General features: G+C 39.6%; 2 protein-coding genes across 4 annotated transcripts in view; one reads left to right on the top strand and one right to left on the bottom strand.

Moving 5' to 3' along the window:
- The window catches only part of vwa11 (von Willebrand factor A domain containing 11), a 31,890-nt gene that overhangs the window by 4,913 nt on the left and 507 nt on the right, over positions 1-26,470 (bottom strand). Inside the window, exons 1-14 of one of the 2 annotated variants that reach the window (XM_083928554.1) lie at positions 9,704-9,722; positions 8,554-8,743; positions 7,675-7,811; positions 7,397-7,541; positions 7,154-7,247; positions 6,680-6,808; positions 5,110-5,296; positions 4,795-4,964; positions 4,386-4,498; positions 3,675-3,791; positions 3,398-3,568; positions 3,138-3,270; positions 2,860-3,012; positions 1,401-1,493 (exon numbers count right to left, since the gene is read on the bottom strand). In XM_083928554.1, the coding sequence (XP_083784680.1) occupies positions 1,401-1,493; positions 2,860-3,012; positions 3,138-3,270; positions 3,398-3,568; positions 3,675-3,791; positions 4,386-4,498; positions 4,795-4,964; positions 5,110-5,296; positions 6,680-6,808; positions 7,154-7,247; positions 7,397-7,541; positions 7,675-7,811; positions 8,554-8,736 (1,825 nt within the window). In that variant the 5' untranslated portion in view covers positions 8,737-8,743; positions 9,704-9,722. Of the gene's footprint in view, positions 1-1,400; positions 1,494-2,859; positions 3,013-3,137; positions 3,271-3,397; positions 3,569-3,674; positions 3,792-4,385; positions 4,499-4,794; positions 4,965-5,109; positions 5,297-6,679; positions 6,809-7,153; positions 7,248-7,396; positions 7,542-7,674; positions 7,812-8,553; positions 8,744-9,703; positions 9,723-26,470 lie in introns of those variants that run through there. The other variant, XM_083928553.1, reaches the window with a different exon arrangement.
- On the top strand, positions 13,453-19,921 carry LOC310962657 (prostaglandin D2 receptor 2). 2 transcript variants are annotated; one of them, XM_083935171.1, is made up of 2 exons: positions 13,453-13,576; positions 18,273-19,921. In XM_083935171.1, the coding sequence occupies exon 2, from the start codon at positions 18,280-18,282 to the stop codon at positions 19,648-19,650; it is 1,371 nt and encodes a 456-aa protein (XP_083791297.1). In that variant the 5' UTR covers positions 13,453-13,576; positions 18,273-18,279; the 3' UTR covers positions 19,651-19,921. The 2 variants fall into 2 exon arrangements, with proteins under 2 accessions (XP_083791297.1, XP_083791296.1); XM_083935170.1 differs by having other exon boundaries at positions 13,478-13,572.

Genomic DNA, 26,470 nt, shown 5'->3' on the forward strand with positions numbered 1-26,470 from the left:
TACTGAGCTAGGTAACTTAAACTAGTATGGTGATGTAGGAGGGATATTCTCTCTGAGCTATATTGTTGCCAGTTGATGTGACCTTTTTGTTTCTCTTATTGCAGATTTAGTGCCAGACTGCTGCTCTGCCTTGACTTATTCATCAATGATCTAACTGTACAATATTATAACCGTCATTTAATATTGGCCTAATTGTAATTACATTGTATGTCTTTTTAACCATTTGTGAACTTGAACCAACTGTGTCTCACTGTACTGTACTGTTTTGTTTGAGAAGAACAGCGAGGAGTACTCATGGGATACACACCCCTTTTTGCATGCAGTGCAGTAGGCCTAAAGGGTAGTGGTGGCTTTTCGTTTGTAGGTTTATTTCTTTGCAGTGCAAATTGCAGTGTTTGTGATCAGTGTGTACACGTATTGGTTTCTATTGGGGACTGTGATAGAATCTCCCTGCAGCAAGTACCCTGCCTGTATTTTCTAGTGACACCAGTTGTGCAGTAGTTCCAGTCTCCCGCTTTTCTTAAACCCCTAAAAAAAATGTATGTCCACACAATGTCATTGAGGTCTATTAGGACCAACAGGCTTATTTAGCAACATTTCTGTCCGTCTTGGAAACTGTCAGGCCACACATTCAAAGTTAATACTGCTGGTAAAATACACAAAGTGACAATTGCTGTGGGTACAAAGGAATTTTTCGCAATGGCTTTTTTGGTAAGTCTGGAAACTTTTGGTTGAGGTACCTTGAAAGAGCTTGAAAAGCGCTTGAATTTTACTCTTAAAAAGCTGTATGAACCTTGTCATTTGCATTTACAAATTGTATACTGGTTCTGGTTGCTAACATTAATAAATAAAGTAACTTAATAAAGTTAAACCTGCATTAATTAAATAAAACTAACAGCTAAATGACAAAAAAAGGTGATCCATTATTAATATGAAAAAATAAACTAAATTATAATTAAATTATAGCAGCTGGACAATTATGAAAGAAGAGGTGGTCTCTTTTGTCTCTTTTTTGTCGTCCTTTTCCTCCAACATTGGCAGAAGTCACTTAGTCGCTTCGGTGACTTTATTGTTTTTCACCACTAGATGATATTATTCAAGCACACTGTGGCAAACCAAGCTATCACACAATATTTCACAGACAATAGTATCGATGGTATTATGGTTAAGAAACACTGACATGCTCTATGATTGAAAAAAATTAGAAATAAAACTACATTAAAATACAGAATCCCTACTAGTAAATATCCCAGAGGTCCTGTAGAGAGCTTTAATCACACCATCATGTTTATGACTGATTATTTCATGTTATAACTTCAAAAATGTACAGTTGATGAGGCACTACTACTACTGCCGCGAACAGTTTGGAACAACAAATTGTTTTATTGCATGTGATGTACCTGCTTGTGGACGTCCACTGAGTACTGCATAACCCGAGTGTGGTCCCTTGAAGCTTTCCACAAAGTCATAGATGAAGGTAATAGTACTCTGGCCTGGAAACATAAGCAAAGACTTGCAGTAAATATAGATACAAAAGTTAAAAGACAGAATTAAGTTTACAGCTGTGTAATAATTTGGGTTAAATCATTTTGACAATAGAAGCATAATTAAAAATTGTTTTTTTTTCCTAGCGCCCTCTTTGGCAGTGAGATGATATCATAGATCTCTGTCGAGGCCCGTTCTCTCAACTTGATCCAATCATACTCGCCTCTGGGAGTTACTATCTTGTCAGATTTTCCACTCCTCATTTCCTTTTACCAAAAAAGGACATTGATCTGACGTATGGGGGAGGGAGATACCTCCATCTGGCTGACATATACCTGACGTATACTGAATAAACCATATTAGCACCACCGCCCGGGATGTAGGCTAAGAAAACACGTTACTAGAAAAACAGGAGTGGGAGTCATTGTTGAGGTTTTTTTCCGGGAACAGGAGTCTTTTTTTTTTTAATTTCCCGTGTCTCTAGCGGAGATTACATTTGCTCCCGGACTAGAATGGGAGCAAATCATTAACTAGACTAGAATGTTTTTTAGTAAAAGGTCTTAAACAGGTTTAATGATGCTGTAAAAAACGACCTGTTTAACATGAGGGTCAATGAGAAACTGCTCTATTGTGCAAACTACTCCTAGTGGACACTCAGAGAACTGCTGTTTTTGGCACTTACGTAGTGGATCAACCAGGAAGTCGCTGTGGTGGGGGCTTGGATGTAATTGTTGTTGTTTTTTTATTTGCTCACCTGTAATTTCCGATTACAGGTGAACGTGGCATAACTGTTAGTGGCGATCTGGTCCGGCAGACCAACCACTGTCAGCAGCGTCACTAACATGGCGGCCTATTTACATCTAGCTCGGAAAAATGTAGGGCCCTTTAGCATCTGTATGAGAAAACATCAGGCTTTCAAATGGCTCTAATGTAAAATCATCGATATTACATGCTGAGAGCAAGTACTCCAAAAGTTAGAAAATTACTGATTTTAACCCAAAGCACTATCTTTCCCTAAACCTAACCAAGTAGGTTTGCTTAATCGAACAAAGTCAGATTTTGTTTGAATTCACTATGTTACTGTGACTGGAGTGTCACTACCCAGTGTTGGACTTGAGCGAGCACTAGCTTCCTAAAGTCTCAGTTGGTCACCTTGCAACCTCAGGGTGACTACTTTGGAACAGAGCCAGGGTAGCTGTTTCCCTAATTTCCAGTCTTTATGCTAAGCTAAGCTAACCTGATGCTTGTTGTAGCCTTAAATTTACCAGATAGATGTCAGAATGGTATTGATTGTCCCATCCAACTCTCTGCAAATAAGCATCTCAATCTCTGTTGAAATTTTGCTTTAATCTGCATGTGTAATGAGTATCTGACCTGTGACTTTAAGTGTATATGGTTGGTTGGAGTTTATGTCGATCTGCCAGGTTCCTGCCATGTTATCATTATGGAGACGAATTCTCCTCAGGTTGCCCACTGTCTGTATGGTCCCCAGTTTACCACTGGCCTCACTGTTGCTCTGGGTCACACCTGAAATGTATTAGCATGAATTCACTAGTCTTACATATGTACATAATGTTATTAGCAAGCCAACAACTCTCAAACATTTTCATTGTCGTAAACCGTTTTTCATTTCATTTGGAATGGTGTGTTACCTGCAGGATTAGTCATTTTGAAATTAATGGATGTTCCTGTGAGGTAGATAGTGATGTTTGTCATAGATTCATCCAACATTAAGGGGAAGGTCTCCTGCTTCCCAGGGTTTCTTGCTCGCTGAAGAACTGTTACCTGAGGAAGAGAGAACAAGAAATGCATGATGATATACCACTTTAGTTTTCAAACTGGTCTGACCACTGAAAGCCTGGTATATGCTTCAGGTAGTACAGAATGTTCTTTAAGAACTGCACAGTCTTACCAGAGCTGAAGTGGAGGTGTCAAGGATTATATCTGTGGCCTCGGGCAACTCCTTCTTAGTCACCTGAATGGCCTGTCCTCCAGAGACCAAAGCAAGTTCCTTGTAAACGTCAAAGGAGGCTGATGGGGAACGACGGCGCCTTCTCAAGGTGTTTGTCATGAAGAATGACACCTGTGGAGATAGTTTAATGTCAAGATTATAACCCAAGTCTTTCAAGTTAAATTACGATAAGTTAACTGAATAAATAGGGCATCATTGGGTGTCAATTAGTATTTACCGTTGACTTGGTGCTTGTGATGAGAGCAATAACAGTATCCTTAAGATAGATGTCTTTGGCTATAGCATCAGTGAAAACATAGATGTTGGAGGAGTCAGGGGAACCAGTGAGAGCCAACTGGAGATACAAAACAATAAAGCACGTAGTCAATTCATTTTGAATCACAACAGACAAGAGTAACTAATCCCCAAAACCACATTTTCATCTCAAAACTATATGTATGGGTATTTAGTAGTGTTGTTGGTGGTTTCAGGTCCAATTCTTGACATTTTAGTGAAAATGTATTGAATTCCACATATTGTGTTAAAGATATGCATGGACATTGCCCTCTACTGGTTGAAACTATATCAATTGAATTTTGCAATTGGTTGACCAGGTGGCAGATGAAATATATGGGGGCAACTTTCATCAGCAAACCAAACACCCCTTTATGCTCAAGTAAAGGTAGTGAATGTAATGTTACTAAGCTGGATCAAAACTGTATAAACTAAACTGGGAGTAGTTCACAGTGTGTTACTGCTTACTTTCTAAATCTTGCAGGGATATGTAGCAGTTACCTGGGTGTAACTCCAGTTCTAGAAGTATGTGTGGAACCCTCTATTTGCAATATAAAGTAGGCTAGGCAACCAAAGCTCTGGGGTTTTGTTAGTCTTTCAGGGATCCATAAAAATATACAACCACACCAGTTAGACAATATCCTAGTTTTAGTACCAGAAGTCCTGACAGGCACATCTCAGGCGCATCGCCACCTCCACTTGCTCTGAGCTTAGACACTTCACTTTTTATCTTATCAGGGTCTGTTGTCCTGAACACAGGTCCAAAACCTACATATAAAACACAGAAAATGTAATTAGTTCCAAGAATAAATAGTAAGTATTTTGGACTAAATTTATCTTTTTAAAATTATTTTTCATCCTACTGACCTATTGTGTGTCTATACACCACATTTTGTTAAATCTACTTTACATAGAGATCATACATTTATACATAACTATCATTACAACTACTGTATATGACCAAACATTACATTTATAAAATATTATAGCATTATGACACCACCAGGGGTCCAACACAAGTCATGGTTTCTTAAAAATGATCAGTAAGGTAGAAGACTTCATACTGGGGTCATTGAAGGGCACCAGAATGTACTCGGACGGCTCATCCTGTGTTCCTTTTTTGCTGTCTATGATATCGTAAACAACCTCCCTGGCTTGTTTAATGTCATCTGACATACTGCCAGTGGTGTCAATAACAAAGCACACGACAGATGAGCGGGCGATCCCCATCATTCTGTGAGAAAGACAAAGAGTGAAGAATTAAAGGACAGGTAAACCTATTCATCCCTCTCCGTCCAGACAGTGACATTATGAAGTAAAACCTTTGAGGTTCAGGATCAAATTGAGATTGAGATATTTATCATATTTGAAGGTCATACCTCAGAAAGTCATTGTCTCCGGCAGCTAACCGGATGTCCTCCAGCAGCTGCAGGCTGGCGGTGGTGGCTGCCTTCACAGCAGCATCATGAAAGGCTGCGTTGTCAGAGCGGCGCTCATCTTTGCTGATGCCTCCACGAGGATGTGCTGTGCTTGTCAGGTCAGCTGCACCTCCATGGCTACATTTACCTGGCACAGGGGAGAAGGGAGTAGACGTGGGCCTGTTATGTACTCAAGTGTGTTTTTCTGAGTAGACTGAATTGCCTGGCACATTGTGAGGGACCACCCTGAATAAATAAAGGTTGACATTTATTGACACAAAATATTTGCTTTCTTTCTTGAGAGTTAGGGCCTTTATACAACGGTGGCATGACAAATAAACATCATTAAAATGTGATATGCTCTCCTGTGATTTATACCAGTTGGTTACGCTGTCTAGGGCTTTTATTGTGAAAGACAAGAATAGAAGGAGATGATTTTTTTTTAATCTACATAAAAGGGACTGTGTACAGTTGAAAACATGAATGTCACCAGAGACCAATGATAGACATTAAGGTCAGTGGGTACAGAGAGCTAGAATGCACTGCCGTTGTCAAGGTTGAAAGGAGTAAACTTTGCCATTGGTTCAGACTACGGAGCCTCTGTGTATTGTAATCCTCATGATTGATGTCTTTATTTTCGGTGTAGAAAGCTCAGAAAAAAAGTTCAGAATCTGTAAAAGTACTGATAACAGTTTAAACAACAGTTCAAAAAATATAAATTGATATGCGAATCAATTGCACGGGAAAAAATAACGACTCTGTGAAGTGACTGCCACATATTGGCCTGAATAATCTTGGCAAGAACCAAATAAGTGTATCTACCAATAATGCCAATATGTTTTATTAAGGTGAAGTTGGTAACTTTATGTAAAAATATTAGTTTTTTTTCCTTAACTTGTCACTATGTTAAGTGTCGATCTCTGAAATGGCCTAATGTTGTAACTCTACCTCTCTCTGTCTGCTCCTCATGTCATCTACTGGAACCACTGACCGACAACCCATTAGAGCGAAGACCCAGCGTTGATAACTGCTCTGAACGCAGATTAAACTGTGAAACTAGGCAGCGCTGATGAAATAGGACTTGAAACTGTTACTGTGATGTTTATTCCTTGTATAAAGTGTTTTCAAAAACATATCTTACAGTATCACTTACCTGTAATATGAGAACATTTAGGCTGGTCGTCAGGGCTTGGTTTGGTTCAGAAACCTTCTCACTTTACAGCTAAACGGTTCAATAAAATAGTAAGTAATAGTTTCTGATGTAAATAACTTAAATTTTAGAGTTACCAACTTCAGCTTTAAGGTATAGGACTGAACTGATCCTTCCACTGTTTGCAGATTAACTATTGACTTGATTCTAAAAGTGACCTTCTAGCAAAATATTATGTTATTACATATTATGTAAATTTATGTTAGTAAGTTAGAAAGTGAAAAATCTTCTTCATTTCCTCATTGAGGGCAAATAAAACATTCACAGGCTCCAGCGGTATAATATTTGAGTGTGGTTTGGAGACATGTTTGTCACTAATACCTTTGGGTTTGGCAGCAGAGAAGATTCCCATATAGCCGGATGTGAGTTTCTTCTCCTTCAGGATGTTGGGGAGGATGGAATTTGGACATGTTCCACTGGCACAGTCACTGCAGGTAGGAGTTTTGACATCTACACAAGCATGAAATGCACATTGAGTAATTATTAGGTTGACTTCTGCTCTATGATATGTGTTAGAACAGTGATTGGTGTGCTACTTTATGTCACAGTGGTATAGTTATATGAATTTAATGAACAGCCAGCAGCCATCAGGGTGAAGTACTGGCTGTGGCCATTATATACAGTCAAAATAACACCCTCTGCCCTTTGGACTATAGATATGCTTATTATTAGATAGTATATGGATATAGTCTACTTCATGCCAACTCACAGAAATATATGCATAGTCATCCTACTTATAACACACACACACACACACACACACACACACACACACACACACACACACACACACACCTGCCAGGTCTTCCAGAGGAAGATCTTGGCGTATGAGGTTGATGTATGGCTCTGTGTATCCCAGCTCCACCCAGTTACTGTGGCTGTAGAAGTCCTGAAAGTGAATGGAAACACACACACTTTTATACATACACATAGACAGAGTTATAATTTTATATTCAGTATTGATACACAGTGTAGATGCCAGATTTTCACTCTATGCCCTCCTCTCTATACCCTGCTGTTTCTTTCCATCCCTCTCACCTGAAGTGTGTGAAGGATTCTGCCCAGTGTTTCGCGAGCACCTGGGAAGTTCTCCTTGCGAATGTTAGCCTTAATGCCCACAATACCCTCCATGATTAGGCCACGTCCTTCCAGAAAGGCCTCTGAGTCAAAGTGGTGTGGCGCGCTGAAGTAATTTTTATAACTTAAGTAAGTGATAATTTGGTAAGCATGAGAGGATATCACGTTTAAAATAACATACACAGTCCCATTCTTGTATTGCTTTTTAATCATTTTTATTATTTTAAACTTTCTCCAACCTGTTGGCAAAGTCGCGGTCTACCAGTCCGTTCTGGGTGTAGATCTCTTGAAGAGCAGAGTGAAACTTGGCACCAGACACTTGTCCGGTTGCTGTGGGACCTAGACAGGCCTGGACCAGCTCTTCAGGAGAGGAACCCTGTAGTCAGAGGTCAAAGGCTAGAGGTTACTGTTCCAGTGTGGAGTCATGTTTGTCACAATGGATACAAGTCTTTAAAACAAGGCTAAGGAATCTTTTTTTCCTCCAGGCACAAAGACAACACTAGGGCAAGGTGAGTGAGGAAGATTCTTACCATTAATATCATCCACATGAGTACCTCAGAGAGTTTCTCACTTGAATGGGAAATCATGAATATGTCTACCAATCTATTCAATAGTTGAGCTAATTCACACACAAAACAAACAAACAAACAAAACAAATGTATGGTAGCACTAATGGAAAAGTCAGGAAGATTCACCCTCTGGGGACCAGGAATGTCCATACCAAATGTAATGGCAATCCATCTGATAGTTGTTGAAATATTTCAGTATTTCAGGAACACAGTGGTGCACCAACAGTCCAGCAGCCAACATTATCATGGCTTTACATTACCTGGCATGGCTAAAAAAAATCAGCCTATGGAGCCTATGACTACAATTCTATAAAAAAAGAACTACCATACTCTCCTCTTTCTCAGCTTCTATATATTGTTTGGATGTAAAAAAAAAAAGTGGACTGATGGTTTCCCGCTTTAACATTTACCCAATGTCTATATGTTCCTCTCTTGCTTTTCATGTGTTTTATATCCAAGCTGAATTTATTGTTGAAACGATTGCCAAAGTATTTCTGAGTGTTCCTGTGTGTTTGTGCTGTCATGCACATTTGTTATCTTCCATCCTACCGTGGGTTTGAACTCATGACCAGCCGCCTCAGCCACCCCCCGGCATGCCTCCGTCACTTTTTGTAATAGAGCCGTTCCTGTAATGCTGACATGAGTGGACGCCCCACCCCCGATGGGGATAAAGGCCACTGTTGGCCCTGATAGGACCCAAGACATCAGAACTATTCCCAGCACTGGCATCATGATCAATCTAAAGGGAGAGATAAAATTATTATATATCAGTCATCAGGTTGATGGAATGACAAATGAGGGGGGAGTGTTAATTCAACTAATTCAACCACTTGGATGCTCATATTGACATGGTGTCAGAAGATTATATTAGAAGACACATTACAATCAGAGAATTTAAATCCTGAGACAAAAGACACTTTTACACATTTCAAACCTGAAATGATCTAGGCATTACCCGGAGAAGCTGTATGTGAGCGGTTACAAGTCAGACTGGCCTCATTCAATGTACCTATAACTACAAAAAGTAATGCACTCTAATTTGTGGTGGATAATCTGTACATGTATAACTGTAGACATTACGTCCGGAGCAAAAGAGGAAATCATATGGCGTAGTATAAGAATGTTAAAAACTGCATTTGGAGGACAGGTGCTTGACGCGTCCCATGACCGGTGTTTGTAACCCAGAAGTACTAAGTCAAGATATCGAATGTACTGAAGGCAAAGGCATGTTAGTACACAATTGAAGAATGTGCTGTTGCGCCATGCCCCACCAAACGTATCAAAGCACTTTGTGCTTTGTCCTTTGTTTTCTATTCACACAGATTTCTCAGCCATTTGGACAAAATGTTACAACTAGTTAATGGCAAGGTAATGTTTGAATTTTGTCAAATAAAATATTAGAATTAAATAAGACTTTTTCTGGTGTGGTGCATGGCACAATGCAAAGGTCTAAAAACTAAATAAATTGCAAAGAAATATTTCAAATTAAAATATATAACATATTACTATAAAAGTAAAAATGCACTATAGAAATTGACTTGAAAAATTGATATTTTATATATATGCTGATCATTTCCCTTACCAGAGAAATAGACCAATTATACATTAGTCAAGATTAATATTGATAAAAGATAGCACTCGTCCTATCATTGTCATTGTAATTAAATGAACAAATTCAAACTTTTAAATACAGTCATACCTTGATGTTTAGCAGATGTGATGATTCCAATGACTCTTAAAGAAGTCTAGCATACAGCACCACCTGAATATATATAGTACTTATGTGATGGAGGGTGGAGACTTAACATAAAAAAGATCATAAAAAGGTGTGTGTGTGTGTGTGTGTGTGTGTGTGTGTGTGTGTGTGTGTGTGTGTGTGTGTGTGTGTGTGTGTGTGTGTGTGTGTGTGTGTGTGTGTGTGTTGGTATGTGTGGGTGTGGGTGTGGGTGTGGGTGTGTGTGTACATGCTTATCTCCCTTATCATATCATTAGTCAGTCATACAACATTATATGATTTTACTGGACGGGTTTCCCATCATAAAGCCATCAAAATGTGATGACACTTGAGGATCTACTTCACTTGTAACTTAGTGCAGTGACCCTGAAAATAAGTTATTATAAAGCTATTATTCACAAAATGATATACAAATGTGGGGGAAGTTAAGAAATGACTTAAGTTAAACCTCTTTAAGTTAAAGGTGGAGCCAGAGGAGTTTGAGCAATGCGGTATTCACCTGCTTCACCAAGTCAGTTGCCAGGGAAACATTTTTCCTGTTTTGCATTTGGTTTATTTATGTGAATACACACATGTACAGTGGAATAGTTATTATTCGAAAGTATTTTTGCATTTGATTCCTGTCACACTGAGCTGTACCCAGACCAGGATATACAGAATTTAGTCAAAGTTTGTCAGGGAGCTGGGGTGGATTATAGTATTAACTGTTCTGAGGTCAGAGTTTGACATTTCTCACAATGTTGTACCTGTCTTTACTGCCAGAGCTTGAAACAATAACAATAATATAATTAATATATTAATAGTAAATACCACATAGACACAATTGCCAATCTTGTAAAATGTTGTTGAGACTTCAAGCATGTAGTTATCTGTCACTTCCCGAAACATATTCCTTCCAGCTCAACAATATACAGATACAGGTATCTTTGTGATCGACTAGATTTGTATAAAATGGAAATTTGTCATCGGCCTCACTAACCAATCATTGTACAATGTGGAAAAAAAGAACAATTTGTTATTCCAGAAGAAACACAACATTTGAAGAAAGTTTAAAAATATATATTATATGTTAGTATTGTTCTTGAGAGTAGTTAGATGACTCAAGTTACATTCTCAAACGAAATACTCACTGATACCTCTATATTTATATTGTTGGAAGCACTCTCTGTTCTCAGGTAAACACTTTTTTCGTCTGCATCTCCACAGATAAATAGTGTACTCGAGTCCAGACAAGTATCTGGACAGGGCAGGTATTTTACTGCAGCTGCACCAAAGGCGTAGCTCATACAACATTCCTGCCTTGTGGCCGGCCTTAGAAATCCATTGACATGTACAGAAATCAGCCGACGCGTTGAAGACCATCCCATCTCCTCCCAGATCTAGGGTCCAAGGTGCATGTAGAGTGAAAAAAGCAAGCATATGAGGTTGGAAGGGAGCTAAAATGAGGAGAGAAATGTATTTAAAAGAGAAAGTGAAGAAATGGAAGCGCTGTACAGTCCAGCCGGACTAAACAAAAACAGATGTGGAAATGCATGAAGGTCCTGATAGTTATCAGCTTTGTACAAATCCTTAAATCTAAAATAAAATCCAGCTGGCTATTGCTGACCATTTTAATCACTAATGATCTAAAACATCCTACTTGAAGACAGTTTTGGGTGTTGCTGGAAAGTGTTTTAACATACTTCCTATGTACTTTAGTTCAAAACGTCAAAACATCTTTAAAGCTGTAATCCTGTAAGAATTGAAATATGTTGTTTCTAGCGGTCGCTTTGGCGGTAAGATGTAATTGCAGGGGAGCCTCTGGGACCTCATCTGCCAAAATTCCTTTGGAAACCGAACAGTGTCGACCGCATGACGTCAGTAGATTGGCAGCTCTCATCTCGGTATGGCGTGGTGCCTTCATATGCTCCTGATCCTCCATTGTGAGTCAGCAGTAATGAAATATAACTGCCCCAGTCAGACACATCGGAGTGAGCCTGACACTGAATTCAGACTTGAACGTTACATTTCAATGCACTTTTACTTCGAAGTTGGAAGTTCATTTCTGAGTACGATGGAACGCACCCTAATCTGCAGTGACCAGCTCCACCTGGGCAGACCAACCACTGCTTACTGACGTGAAAAGTGGCACTAACCTTGTGGCGCATTTGAATATAGAAATAGGGAATAGGGAATGTCACCACAAACACACATATGGAAATACTCGGGAAAAAGGCATGTTCAACAAATACTCACTGCATTCATTAGTGGGTCATTTGATCACCATTGTTTTATCTCACTCTTTGATAGGAAGTAACTTAACAGACAATAAACTAGATGACATTTTAAAAAATGGCATAGATGAAAATCTTACGGATTAGAAGTACTACCTATGATATTTTGCTACATTGGGGCAGCTTGAAACTAATTTTGGGTCCCACCAATAACAAAATAACCATTAGCATTTCTAATGATGAATGAATGGAATAAAAACACATCAAATCCCGTCATCAGTCATTTTTAATGTGTGTGTGACTCTATGAACAATGAAATATAATGAACTGTAACGGGTATGTCATCCTCATAGTGTATTTATTACTGTAGAAATGACATACAGAAAAAAGGAAGGAAATCAGGTGAAAAGGAGGGACGCAGAGGACTTTCACCTGGGGGACTGGTGTTCATTTCCAAGAAGTACTTAACCAAACCATGACCTTTTTTCTAATCTTAACCACATTTTTGGTGCCTAACCTTAACCATCATGGTCACCTGCCGCTGTTTCATAGCATTAAAAAGAAAAGGATATTTCATAACGTATCATACAAACCCCGCTATTGAGAATATTTTGGCCTCTGTGCAGGGTGTTTTTATGAGTGATTTTCCCATGCAGTAACAAATGACTAATACACCCCTAACCCCCACCGTCTATCTGATAAACACTGCCTGTGGCATCTTAACTGTATACAATGTATATTTACACATATTCACACACTATGTTAATTTAACAGAAATATGTTTGTGTTCTTTTACACACTCAAATAAACAGTATGACCTGAGATATCTCAACCTATTTTATTTCCTTTGTAGAAGCGCACCAACCAGGCACATTAAAATTAAAAGGAGTTTTAAGTCGTGTTCACCACTAGAAGGCAGCAGAGAAGTCTGTAACCACTAAGCAACTAAACAGTTTTTTATTCATCGCTCTGATAGATACTGTGAGCTGCCGAATAGGTTACATTTGAATGCTGTTCTAGTTTAAAGTAGAATAGGTCTGTTGTATTAACTGCACAGATGATGTCAGTTTGAAGATGTATCAGTATAGACAGTAGATTCATACTTGTGTGTTGACACAGTGTGTCATCATCAGCCCAGAATGTAAAGTGTCAGTGGAACAAGTTCACACAAGTCCAGCCTTGGCATTATGATCAGTCATGTAGGACAGAAAATTACATATCACAGATATCATGTTGCAGTCTCTGTTACCACTATCCCCACATACTTGCCTATCTGAATTTTCATTTTACTCACATTGGTATCCATGTCCACACACTCCCTCTATCATCAGATATCTTATTATTATTTTTATAATTATTATTATTATAATTATTATTATTATACTGGGTGGAGCAAAGTGAGGTGTCCGTGTGTGCGTGTGTGTGTGTGGAGGGGAGGGGGTGCAGGGATTCAGTGGGTGTCTCCATAACATGAGAGCTGTAAAAAGTGACAGAACTGGAGGGATGAGTGTCTGTGACAGAAAGACGAAAGAGGAACAGGACAGAACAGGAATTTGTCATTTGTAACGCACGTTGCGCTGCAGAACTACTTTTTTCCCATGCTGCCCTAATGCTCCCACAGTAGGTATGTTTTTTGTATTATATTTAATTCAGTTTCATATCGTGTCATTTTAACATGGCTGTTGTTAAGGTGCCTATTTACTTTCAAATGTGCTAAGGAGATTTATTTCATCATGCAGCTCAACAACACAAACTGCTGTATAACTTTGTAGAAAGAATAGATTCTGATACAAGATACTGTCTCTTATCACCACCTATCAGGGTCAACCTGTACAGCAGTAATCTGTGGATCCATCTAACATTGGGAGTCCAGTAATTCACAATAACATTGGTATCTGCCTGAACATGTGCTGTCTAACGAACGAGCCCTACAATGAACTGCAAACGAGTGTTGTTGATTCAACTTTATGATCATTATAGAAGCTGTATATTATAGTGCTGTTGCATTGTATCGCTTTAATATTGTGTCCAGCTCATTTATATCAATGAGGGTAGAGCAAATACTTCAACAGCTTGTCAGGCGCTTAAGTCAACACACTGAGCCATAACACACATCTATGTTCATGGAAATTTAATCACAAAAAGGAAGCATGAAAGAAACCCAAACTTGTCAGTCAGTCGCAAGGTCCAACAGTTTGACTACTTTGACTTTTATTCCTCTGTACTGTTTGTTGAGTGTTTTCAGGAAGCATCTACTTCTCATAATGTTAATCAATTGACTTCTTAATGTATCATTTTTTAAGGCAGCAGAAATTCATAAATTTAAAATTGTTATTTTAGATGACACACCCCCTGATTTGTGACCATAGGTGCAATTTACAGGGAAAGCAGTCACGTAAGCATGGTGTCATGGATACATTTACTCACATGTCTGTATTCTTGTGCAGGCACAGTGCTGTGTTTACCTCATCTAGACAGTATGCAGCAGGGCCAGTGCTAGACATTTTGGGGCCCTAAGCAGGATTTAGTTTGGGGCTCACAACGTGTTCATATGGCACTGAATTAACTTGTGAGTTGTAAATATTATTTTTTAAGCACACAGAATGTACAAATAAATAAAGACTAAACTGAGAGCTATTGGCAGCCATACTACATTTAAATAGACTACAGTAAATACAGTATATTACCCTTCAACCCTATGTATGTTTTTTTGTTTTACCACATAATCCTGAGTGCTTGTTTTGTAGGGGACAGTAAGTTTCTTACTAACCTTTCATTCACACCAAAAGCGATGGAGGCGATGAAAGCGTCAAGCTGCCATTCAAAATCAATTTAAATGACGCGATGACACGCGATGTCGCTTCAGGCGACGCGTTCTGAGCTATAAGAGCGATGCGATGAGGCGATGGGCGCTTCATCGCTTCATCGCATCGCTCTTATAGTGTGTCGCTTGAAGTTGAAAAATTTGAACTTTTCAAGCGACATAGCGTGAAGCTGTGCCGCGACAGTCAATCACCGTTGAGATTGCGGTAAGCGTCATCGAAGTTCTCAGTGAAATATCCAGGGGCTCAGCGGGCTTACCAAAGCCGCTATTGTTGCAGTCCTTGGGGGAAACCAGCTTGTTCTTATGGATATAATATAATGGATATACAGTAACTATGATCTGTGGATGGCAGAGTGAAGCGTATCCCGGTCTGATCTACCTGTGATCGGGCAGCACCTGTACAGCTACGGAGGTTAAATCACTGACAGCCTGATCTCACTACAACACAACAGCTCTTTTAAGAGCCACACACTTCCTCTGAGAGCTAATTTCTGTTCAGTTAGCTAGCCGCCTTGGCTGCTACCTGCGATAGATGTGATGAAGCGATGATCAAAAATGTGACAAATATGAGCAAGCAACGCGTAACTCGCGTTCCAGGCGATTTCATCGCCTCCATCGCTTTTGGTGTGAATGCACGGTAAGCCTTCCTTAAATGTTAATTTTTAATCCTTAATTTGGCCCATCTCTGAGATTATTGTTGATAAAAATGGCACCGAATTCTGTCGGTTTTTGTTAAGTAAGTTCCATTTTTATTTTGTTTTGTCTTTTGCTTGATAAAATAAAATAAAAGCCCCATTAGTGGGCCCTAAGCTGTTTATATTGCTTGATGGGTAAGATGGGCCCTGGTTTAGGAGATATGTGACTAAGGGCGTGATCACACTGTCCTCCCGGACCACGACCCGGACTTTAGGGTACTTGTCCCCCCTCCCTCTCCCCCCCGCGCCCCAGCCCCGTTTGTGCTCACACTGCCTGGGCCACAGCCAATGCTTCTTGCTGTCCATACGCCATCACGCCGTAACACGTCACACGCATTGATCGCGTGTGCGTGGCTTTGTTTACAAATCTTTCCATAGACCTCGGAGTTTTTGTGCGTCTTGTCGACTGTTTTTGAATATTTTCATCCGACCAAATCTGCAGTAAACACAACGTGAACCTTTCACCACCATTGTTGTTGTTGTTAAATATCCGCGCATGGTCCGTCCTTCTATTTACATGTCCGAACAGGCGGACATAACGCTACTGGCGTAGGGCTCGTGCTCGTGCTCGTACACGTGCGCACGCTCGTGCTCGTACATGTGCAAACGGCTCCGCTAAAGCCCACCTCTTTCAAGTGGGCCGTGGACGGCCAGCTGGCCCCAGTTGAGCGCGGAGCGGGTGCGCTCACACTACTTAAAGGTACTAGACTTTAGCTGAAAAACCGGTTTTGGCCGCGGCCAAAAGGATAGTGTGATCACGCTATAAGGGTGTACTCACACTTGGCCCAGGTGATCCGAGCCGTGCTTTAGTGTGATTGTCCCCCCCTCCCGCAGTGCCCAGGCCTGCCTGTGCTCACATTACTCTGGGCCTCAGCACAATTGCTTCTTGCTTATACATCATCACCCCTCTGAGTTTTTGTTTTCTTTAATTGTTTTTGAGTATTTTCATCCGACCAAATCTGCAGCAAACACTCCACCTTTATATCAGTCATCCGCATATCCTTCGACGGCATCTTTTTAAATGCCCGTTGTAGGGAACAGTCGCATATAAATAGACCTAGGACTGCCGTCAATGCTCATGCTCGTGTAAATGCTTGTGCTCATACAAATGTAATCGTGCTTTACAAAAGCCCTCCTCTCTCAAACGGGCTGCGGTCCGGAAGTGTACTGTGCTTAAGCACGGGACAGTTGTACTCACACTGGTCGAACAAACTAGACTTTAGCTGTGAATCGTGCTTGGGCACGGTATGAATGGTAACTGTGAGTATTAGACAATGGCTGTATGTATAAATAGAATGACAACACTTAATTTGAAGAGTTTTATTATAAAGTATTGGTGGATAACTATAACCATTACTGAACTGATCTACTGAACTAAAAACTCTGTTGGTACTACTGTCACCTGAAAATATGTTGCAGTTGGACAAATAATTGAGATTTTACAAACAAGCTGCCAGCTTGGTCTTTACAGTAAGTGTACAGACTGTGACAGTACAAAACAGGGGTCATTTGTGTAGTTGGGTTAGGCCAGATGCAACAATAGACAAAACATCTCCACATTAGCTCTGCTTATGTTAGCTCACATTAGCACAGCTGACACGTTACCATAAGCAGATCACTCTCAACTTTTATCAACCAAACTAACTCTGTTGTTTAAAGTCTTTCCCTGCCACATGTTACACTCCCTAGCAGGAGTATGCGAATCATACAAAAAAAAAAACAAAGTGACTTCTTCCTCTCAGTGGGTAAAATGAGCTATGCATTCTTAGCCTTTATTCACTAAGCCTAAGTAGCCAACCGAGTATTGTCATTCTTCAGAGCTGTGTCACAGCACAAGAGCGCCAAGTTTTTCCTCAGCTAACAGTTCTTTCAGTAATAAAAAAGTGTGACATACAGCAAAGTGCTAGCCAGTGCTACAGGCTGCTCTGCCTACTATACTACTATCAGGTCGGGTACGGGCAAATTTCCCTGAGGTTTCGTTTTTCTTTATCCATTTTTAAATGCTTAAATGCTGACACTTATATACTGTGTAATTTCATAAATAACATATGGGCTCTATGTGACCACCATCCTCTGGATAAAGAAGGAGTTGAAATTCAGGTTTTCAATCAGGCTCAGGCCCAACAACTGCTGTAGTTTGGGCTGGGCTTGGAGAGAAACTATGCAGGTTCATGTGGGGTCAGACCTGATTTTTTTGGGCCAAATCATAGCTCTACAGATGACATGCAAACTTACCTTATTTATTTTACTTAACTTATGTGTCCTAGTAGTTTCATTGGTTATCTCAATGCAAAATAAATTGATAGACACATAGATTATTTCTCAAACATTTCTTGACTGTATTGCTTAACTAACCCAAGAGCTGGCATGTGGTTAGACCACAGGAACAAGATTTGACATGTTTGTATCAAAGGGATGATAATGTTATGCTTTTTTCTCATTTGGGTTAATAGAGAATAGGAATAAGAAAGGAAAAAAACCCATACACTGTTTTACTGTATTGTGTGAGACTGTGGTGCACTGTATGAGAAAAGGGAGTGCGGATTTATCAGCTGTGTACAGGCAAAGGCATGTCTATTATTCATATCATCATCATCATATCATCATCATCATCATCATCATAATCATCAGCCCCATGGTTCTCGTAAATCTTTTCTACTGTAGACAACCATGAACATGCATAGACAAACATCAGCTACTGAAGAGGATAACACGTAACTCAAGTTTAGCTTCCAAGCAAGAACAAGCATGTGTTCACCAGTACCTTTTAACCCTGACTCTTTAAAATGTTTTTCTTTCAGAGCACCGATGTCAAACATAACCCCGCACTCAGATAAATCTGGGGAACAGCTGATCTGTCCCCTGCTACAGATGATGAGGGAGCACCGCCTCAACAACAACACACAGGCCAATTTGGTGGTGATTTGCATCCACGGTCTGGTCTCCTGCCTGGGGATTTTTGAGAATGCCCTCATCCTCTGGGTGGTGGGCTTTCGCCTTCGGCGCCGCACAGTGGCCTCTGTCTGGGTGCTCAACCTGGCCATGTCTGACTTCCTGGCAACACTGACACTACCCCTCTTCACCTTCTATCTTTACTCCTCACATAGCTGGGAGCTTGGCAGCCTACTTTGCAAAACACAGGCTTCCATCTTCTTCTTAAACATGTTTGTGTCAGCCTTCCTGCTGGCAGCCATTTCAGTCGACCGCTGCTTTCTGGCGGCCAAGCCAGTGTGGAGCCAGAATCATCGCTCAGTGGCAGGAGCGTGGAAGGTGTGTGTGTTGGGTTGGCTTTGGGCAGCAATTAATACATTACCTTACTTCCTGTTCCGCTCAGTGACTGAGAAACAGGATGGGAGAAAACTGTGCTATCATAATTTTGCCTTGTATTCATCCTCTCAAGCCATTCTGGAGAGAAATTGCAAAGTAAGGCAGGCAGCAACAGCCATCTCCAAGTTGCTTCTGGCATTCCTATTCCCCCTGGTGGTGATTGCAGGGAGCTACATCCAAATTGTTCTCAGCTTGAGGAACAGGAGCAAGAAGAGGAAGCAGAGTGTCAGCAGGCTCACTGCTGCACTGGTTGTGTCAAACAAAGATGGGGCATCAGAAACTGCAAATACCCCCACAACCACAAAAAGCACTAATATCTTTCTCAAGCCTCTGGCCGGCCGCCCATCTTTATCCCTGACACCTACGACCTTCTCCCCCACTACCCCTAATCCGGCTAGTCAGCTGTCCCATAGCTTCACCAAGATGGTAACATTTGTGATTGCAGCATTTGTCCTGTGTTGGGCTCCCTATCACATCTTCTGCATAATCGAGGTGACAGCCCAGTACTGGCGCAAAAATCTAGACCTAGTGGAAGTGGGCCTGCCCCTAGCCACAACCATTGCATTCTTGAATCCTGTTTTAAACCCCATAGTTTACGCCTTCAGCTGCCCAAACTTCTGTGTGAGAATACGACAGAGTCTCGGAGCAGTGTTTGACGGTCTGGTAGAAGAAGGAGGGGGGCTACTGATGGTGCCAGGGAAGAGTTTAAGGGCTCATATTAGGCGGAAGAGCAGTCGAGATGTGAGCCTTGCAACGCCTGGTTCACCAAAGGGTTCACATTCACCCTGTCAAGCACCTGACGTCCAGCGGCGCTCCCCAATGCCTTCAACAGAGTCAAGAATCGAAAGATGAGTGGAACATAGTTAAGACGCTGTATTGGCTTTAGGTTTGGGTTTGTATAATCATGTCAGATATGTTTTAATGTAGGCCTTATTCAATGTATGCCCTCTGACTGATCACATTAGAGCTGTGGCCACCACAAAAAGCATGTGGAACAGGAATTTGTAGCATAGCATTTAATTTTGTCCAATTCTTTGGTTTATGACCAAATACCATGGATGTACTTTTATGCAATTACTTCCTAATGAGTGAAAATAATTGATAAAAAGACAAACATATAATAAAGTACTATACTGTACCTCCTGTTAGTATATGCATTTATTTATATATTTTATTTCTTTATTGTTATTATTATTATTATTATTAGAAATATTTTCATATTTTATATATTTTTTTATATTCAATGTAGGGGGTAAGGTGTGTTTATAAATATCAGTGTACGTATGTATAATTCTCCCTCACTGCAAAAAATCAAAAAAATATGATTAAAAAAATACCATGGATGTATTAAAAGACTTAGATACAGTGCCACAGCTCAGCCTTGTAGCCATCTTTTTCAGTGCCCACTGGTTGCAACAAAACCCCGTGGCCCAAAAAGCCTTTTCCCCATAGATCACCACTGTAAAAGAGACATCTGTTGACGGGGCTTCTTGAACTGCAAACAAGTTCAATTATGATTCTTTCTATGAAGAATTTTTAATTCTTACGTTTTTATATCTGTAATGTCATTACAATCTATCATTTATGGGCCAAGCAGAAGATCAAAGGTGGATGTTCACCAGTTCTTACAATACATCCATGCCAAAGATCTTCAAAACTAATAACATTCCCATTGGCCTAATCTGTACATTCTGTTTTGTGCTAACTAGCAAACATTAGCATGCTAACTAAACTAAGACTGGAGAAGATAAAACATTACACCAGCTAAAAATCTGCATGTTAGCATGGTGATATTAGGATTAAGGTAAAAGCACCCTGCTCAGAGGGTGGAATGAGCTGGTACTGACCTTGGTGATCCCCTGACTTTTCATCAGCGTAGGGGTTTCCAAAAATTTTCAGCTCAAGACCAAAGAAGAAATTTGATGCCTCCCTGGGAGCCAAACTTACGAAGATAGATCATGAATTCACACAACTGAGAGTGAAGGAATCATAGAAGTCAAATTCAACATCAGAGAGCGAGCGGTGGATACATTTTTCAGGTCATGGTTCGTGAGAAGAGAGAGAAGGGTGGGTAAACAGTAGTGCTGAGACAATAGATAGATTTTCTCCCAATTTGATACTATCACGATACTTGTGAGCCAATTTGATATGTGTTGCAATTCTACAAGTATTGTGATTCAATAGTATGATTTATTGTGATATTTGTTGCCTTTTTTAACACTAAACCACTGGGAAAGTTGAACCATATGCTTCTAGAGACTCTTTAGTATGGAAAATCTCTAAATTGATTCAGTAAAACTTCTCCATTTTGATAACTTCCTCCTTCCTCTACATAGACTAAAATGAAGCAATTGAATCATTCATGTATTCAGGCACTAAAAAATGGAATTTCATAAAAAGAAGATAAAGAATCATTTTTGGGTCCCGACCTTAACTTTGGGAAATACTGCTCTAGCACCACCATGAGGTTGACATCAGTGCTTTCACTTGAGATGTCTCATCAACTATTGGATGGGATAGGGAAGTTAGGGTTAGCCATGCAATTTGGTATATACATGTGAGCATTCTGAGATAACTTTTGTTATGATTTGGCACTATAAATAAAATTTAATTGAATTGAACTGTATTTTAGCATTCAGCTCAAACTACTGCTGTGGACCACAGTACACCCTCACAGAGCTGAAAGATTGACTATAGACTCTAAGGGCAGAAACATGGTCCACACAAGTACACGGATGCAATTGATAATGTTTGACCTAGCTGGCACAAACATGTGTCGTGTCCCCAGTGAATATATTAAATGTATGCTTTAACATATAGGTGGAGTTAACAAATGTCAGTCTTGAGAGGGGTGTTAGAGAGTTAATCAGTTTCCATGACCACAGTTGTAAACAAAAGTGGCATTCATAGAGGAAAGTGTACTGCTGTACTGTACTTTCTGCTCGAGTTGTGATTTTCAGGTGACACGTTCTAGAACGCCTGAAATTGATGTTGCATAGCTCAAAGCGTCTGTGTGGATCATGTTTAAGTTCTTTTGTTTTATTATTAAGTTAGGAACCTACGCCAGTACTTGCATTTTGAATACATTTATATGTTGTCAAAAATAGTTTTCACAGCATTGAATTGAACTAAATTGTTTTTGATTGTCTCTTTTCCTATGGTAGTAAATTTAAATGCATTTTGGAGAGACAGAAGTCATTGGTCTGGTTTGGTTTTTGTTATTTTGGTTCCTTTCTTCTGAGTTTTTAGTGTTATCATTTGATCTTTGTATCTAATCTTCTCACATGAACAGAGGAAGAAGTAAAAGAAATACACAAGGGATCACAAGGTAAATGTGAGGGTTCATGAGATGAATAAAGGGATAGGAAAGAAAAAAATAACTTTCTGCTGGACCAAATTATGTTTCAATATTTCAAATTGTATTCAAATGAAACACAAAACGAAACAACATGAAACACGTTTGTAGGCTAACCGCAAATGCCTTTCAATGGCCCACAAGCCAAAAACTTTGGTCTGCATGCAGACTGAGGCTTCATACCATTCAGATTTCAGCCACCAGAGAGCAGTGTAGCACTGATTACATACAGCATGCTACAAAAGTGAAATCATAAAGTAGGATTATGCTTTTCAGGTCGTGTAATCTAGGTGCACTTTAAATCTGAACAGTTGAACGTCTGACCACCTCTCTGAGTGATTGGATTTTATCATATCTAATATCTATTTTAATTGACTGTCACTGCTGTCGCAATTGTCTGGGTCCATCACATTCAATTGGGCACACAGGCCCATTCATAGGCTGAGGTGTAATATAGGCCACGGCCGTTTAGGATTACCATGGAAGTAGTTGTAATTTAGAGAGAATATTAGAGGGTAAAGATCCAGAATATGAAGACTGACCAGGATTAAACCTAATGGCCCAGACTGATATGCAATGCTCCACTTTCCTCTTAATCGTTCAGTTCCAGCAGATTATCTTTCCTTCTCTGATGAGATGTCGCTCAACTAATTGAAAAGAAAATAGAAATGACAGTTTGATTAGAAAAAAAATCCACATAGTGAGTCAGCTGTAATTTTAACACAATGTATGTGTTGCAACTCAGAGTGCTTGAAATGTAGTTAGTAAGAAGCATAGAAGTCTAAACATAAGCTAAAAAATAATGTGTTGATGCTTAAAAAAATAAATAATAATAATAATGAATATACAGTTCAGATAGTTAACTAAAATTAATGAATATGCAGTTAAAAAGGTTAGCTTAAAAAAAATCACTTCAATATTATGGGGGGAGTTTTATCTAAAGGACAGGATCTGATGAAAATAGGGTCTTGCTTTTTTTTTTTTATTTAATGTGAAAGATAAGTTTAATTTTCCTTCCTGCTCCAATAATGTGTGTACAGGCCCTTAAATTATGGTGTAATGAGTGGATGGAGGGGGCAAGAATATGTGGTTGTGATGCTATCCCGACTTCCACAGTACAACCACACAGACCTCTACCCACACCGAACTGGTCAGTTATAACACTACTCAGCCAGACATGTCTAGGTTCTAGGCTGAGTGCTTAGTGTAATCGATAAATATGCAGCTAGGAGACTTCCTCTGCTCAGATCACTGCAATGAATTTCAGCCTGCATGCACGTTTTTTAAGCCTAACATTGTTGAAGCAGAGCAGCTTTTGGCATCGTGAGCCAAAAGTTACTGCTGAGTCGCTCCTGCAGCTCCCTGCTTTGCACCCAGCCTCAGCGTAAGGAGCAGAGAGAAAAGTGACCGTAAATGACAGCAAACACAGCTGACTGTGCTGCAACACACAGGTCTAATTAAAGGTTTTTTTAAAAAAATAAAAAAAAGATTCTGTTATTCTAAGGTTGTGAAAATAATAAAACTAATATCCAAATCCCAAAATTGAAAATCAATACCTAATATCCGAATAGTCAAATATTCAGGTCCAGCCCCACCAAATATTTCCACTGACAGAAATATAAACACCTGGCCCGAGTACCCAAAACCGCCTCTGTGATAGTTTCCACAGCAGTAGGTGTGTCCAGGACCATGATTTGCCATGATGGCACACACTTGGAAACCATACTAACTGTCGCAGCTAGTTATAAACTTAAACAGGTCAACTGAATAATATTCAGTAGCTAATATTTCTTGGTGTAATTCTTAGAATCACTCTGAAATGCAGTAAAGTTAAGAGGTTTACTGACACGCGACTACAGAAAAGACAGGATCGGGTAGGATAAAGATAATGAAACAGCAGGATAACAGTGAGAGCATTGACAACGATAGGGCTAGAGAGATTATATAAAGCACTGTGAAAAACAGTTGGTTCAGATAAGGGATAAGAAAAAATGAAAGAGAGAGTAGCTGGAGGGAGGGATGTTAAAGGGGTTTAACAAACAGCTACAGCACTTATAGCCGACAGATGCTGACTAGAGAATTAGTGTGTTGCACGTAAGTGATTTTCTTTCAAAAGTAATGCACTGAAGTATGGCCTACTCATTCATACACACATACCACAAAAAAGATGAATTAGCACGGCATGTATCAAGTCAACGCAAGTTCAACCAAAGGGATCTTACAGCAGCGCAGTTGTGCGTGTATATTATAATGCATATACATTTATGTAAATAAAAAAGGATCTAAAAGCACCTGATTTTTTAAGTTTATTTGGTTGCTCTAATATATTAACTTGGCTTATATCTGTTACTTATAGACGTAAATATTCCACAATGTGAAACTTTAAAAATAAACCAAACCTGGCTGAAGAGCCTATACTATAGCTGTCCTTGGTTAAAAGAAATCCTTAGTCAGTTAGTTGATTTAATTGACAGATCTGTAAAACCGTGTTTCTCTACAAATAATCATGCAAAATTTCCAATTTAAATGTTGTGCTTACCAGAAATGTGCTCATAACTAGACCACATATGATGCTTGCCAAGTCAAGAAAGCCACAGTTTGTTGTGAAACTGTTACAGTAAGACTTAAGTGAGACTGTGTCGTTACTCGGTGAGCTATGGGTCTTTTTCTTTCTCTCCGGTTGATAAAAAGGGAACAGGCTGAGCACTGTGTGCCACTGAGTTACAGTGCAGTTGGTTCGGCAGGTTTGGAAGCTGTGCTGCCTCACATTGACCTCTGGTACAATGAGGTATGTATCTTAGTCATTTAAAAAAAGATTTTACTTGCTTTATTCACAGTTCTATGTAAATTTAAATTTTTGGCGGCCATATAGAGGTGCACAGAGAGAGAAAAATAGTTGAGCCAGGTAAAAATAGAGCTGATTTGTTGCCCATGTAGCTCAGTTGGATAAAAAACCCTCTGCGGCTGGCATCCTGCGTCAGCCATGTTGCACCAAGTAGCCTACGCAGCCCTTGTAGTCTTGCCATAAGTGGTTCTACCACAAACCTACAACAACTGTGACTTTCTTAACTTGCAAAATTATCTTATAAATCTACAAACATTATATGCTTCATTCATTAGTGGTCAACCAAAATGTGTTTTTCAATAGCTGATGCCTATACTTCGAGAACAGGGCAACCATAGGTCATAGGCTAAATAATGCAGATATGTTGTTGCATCAGATAAAACACAACAATTTAATAACAATAACAAATGAGACACAAAGTTGCTGAACATTTATTTAACACTGTCATTATCACCATTGTGTCTGTCTAGTCAGTTTTAGTTTATTTGTAGACTAAATCACAACATAGTTTTGAAAATGTAACAAAATAGACACACAGGAGAGCGCTAACTTTTTCTACAGCAGCCACATTTTTTGTTAATCAGCTTTGTGAGCTCTGGCATCAGTCAATGCCCGTTATCTCAAAATGGAATTAATCAGCTTGGTTAAACAGGATCAAAAAAAGATAGGGGGTTTAACTTCACATATTCTTTCAGAAATAAAGTCCCATGGGATCAAACAAAAGGGAAGTTACACCCTCAGATCTGTTTAAACAACGGGAAACACGGCACTGCTGTGCTTGGACTGGCTTGAAGGGGCGTTACGTCACGACTTAAAGTTGGAACTCCATAAGAACTGAGATACGTTATTTCTAGCAGCCTCTTTGGCAGTAAGGTGTAACGATCTTGTTCTTTCAGAGCCTCCATCTTGTCACTTTCACAGTCACTATGTGTTTTGACTATAATTTTTTTCTCCCTTTTTTTAAGCTTTATTGAAACACATTCACCTCTCTAGTTCTGGTCCATCCCCTTTATGTTACCCTCTTAAATCCATACACACACATGTTCCTATTACACTTCTGCCCTTACTACAAGCCTGTCTCTAATTGGATGTTCCCGATTTTCAAATACAAGTGAATGCAGCATGACCGTTAGTGACAAGTTAGGCTGGCAGACCGACCACTCTTTGATAGATAGTAAATTAAAAAACAATTAAATAGATGAAAATCTTACGGAGAACAACCTTAAAGACAAGATACCAAAAATAAATTGCAATAGACGGTTTCAGTGGAGGACAGTCACTATGCATATTTCTAACACAATATGTTAAATATTTCGTACTAAAATGTCAAAATGTTGACCTGAATACATCATCAACACTTCAGCTGAAAAACATGGTTTGGGGATTCATATTGTACACTGATTATATATTAAGTTATTTGAAATGAATGTGTCATAGTGACATTGTATGAATGATGAGTTTCATTCATTCAA

Source organism: Echiichthys vipera (genome assembly GCF_963691815.1).
Source record: "Echiichthys vipera genome assembly, chromosome: 2".
Lineage (NCBI taxonomy): Eukaryota > Metazoa > Chordata > Actinopteri > Perciformes > Trachinidae > Echiichthys > Echiichthys vipera.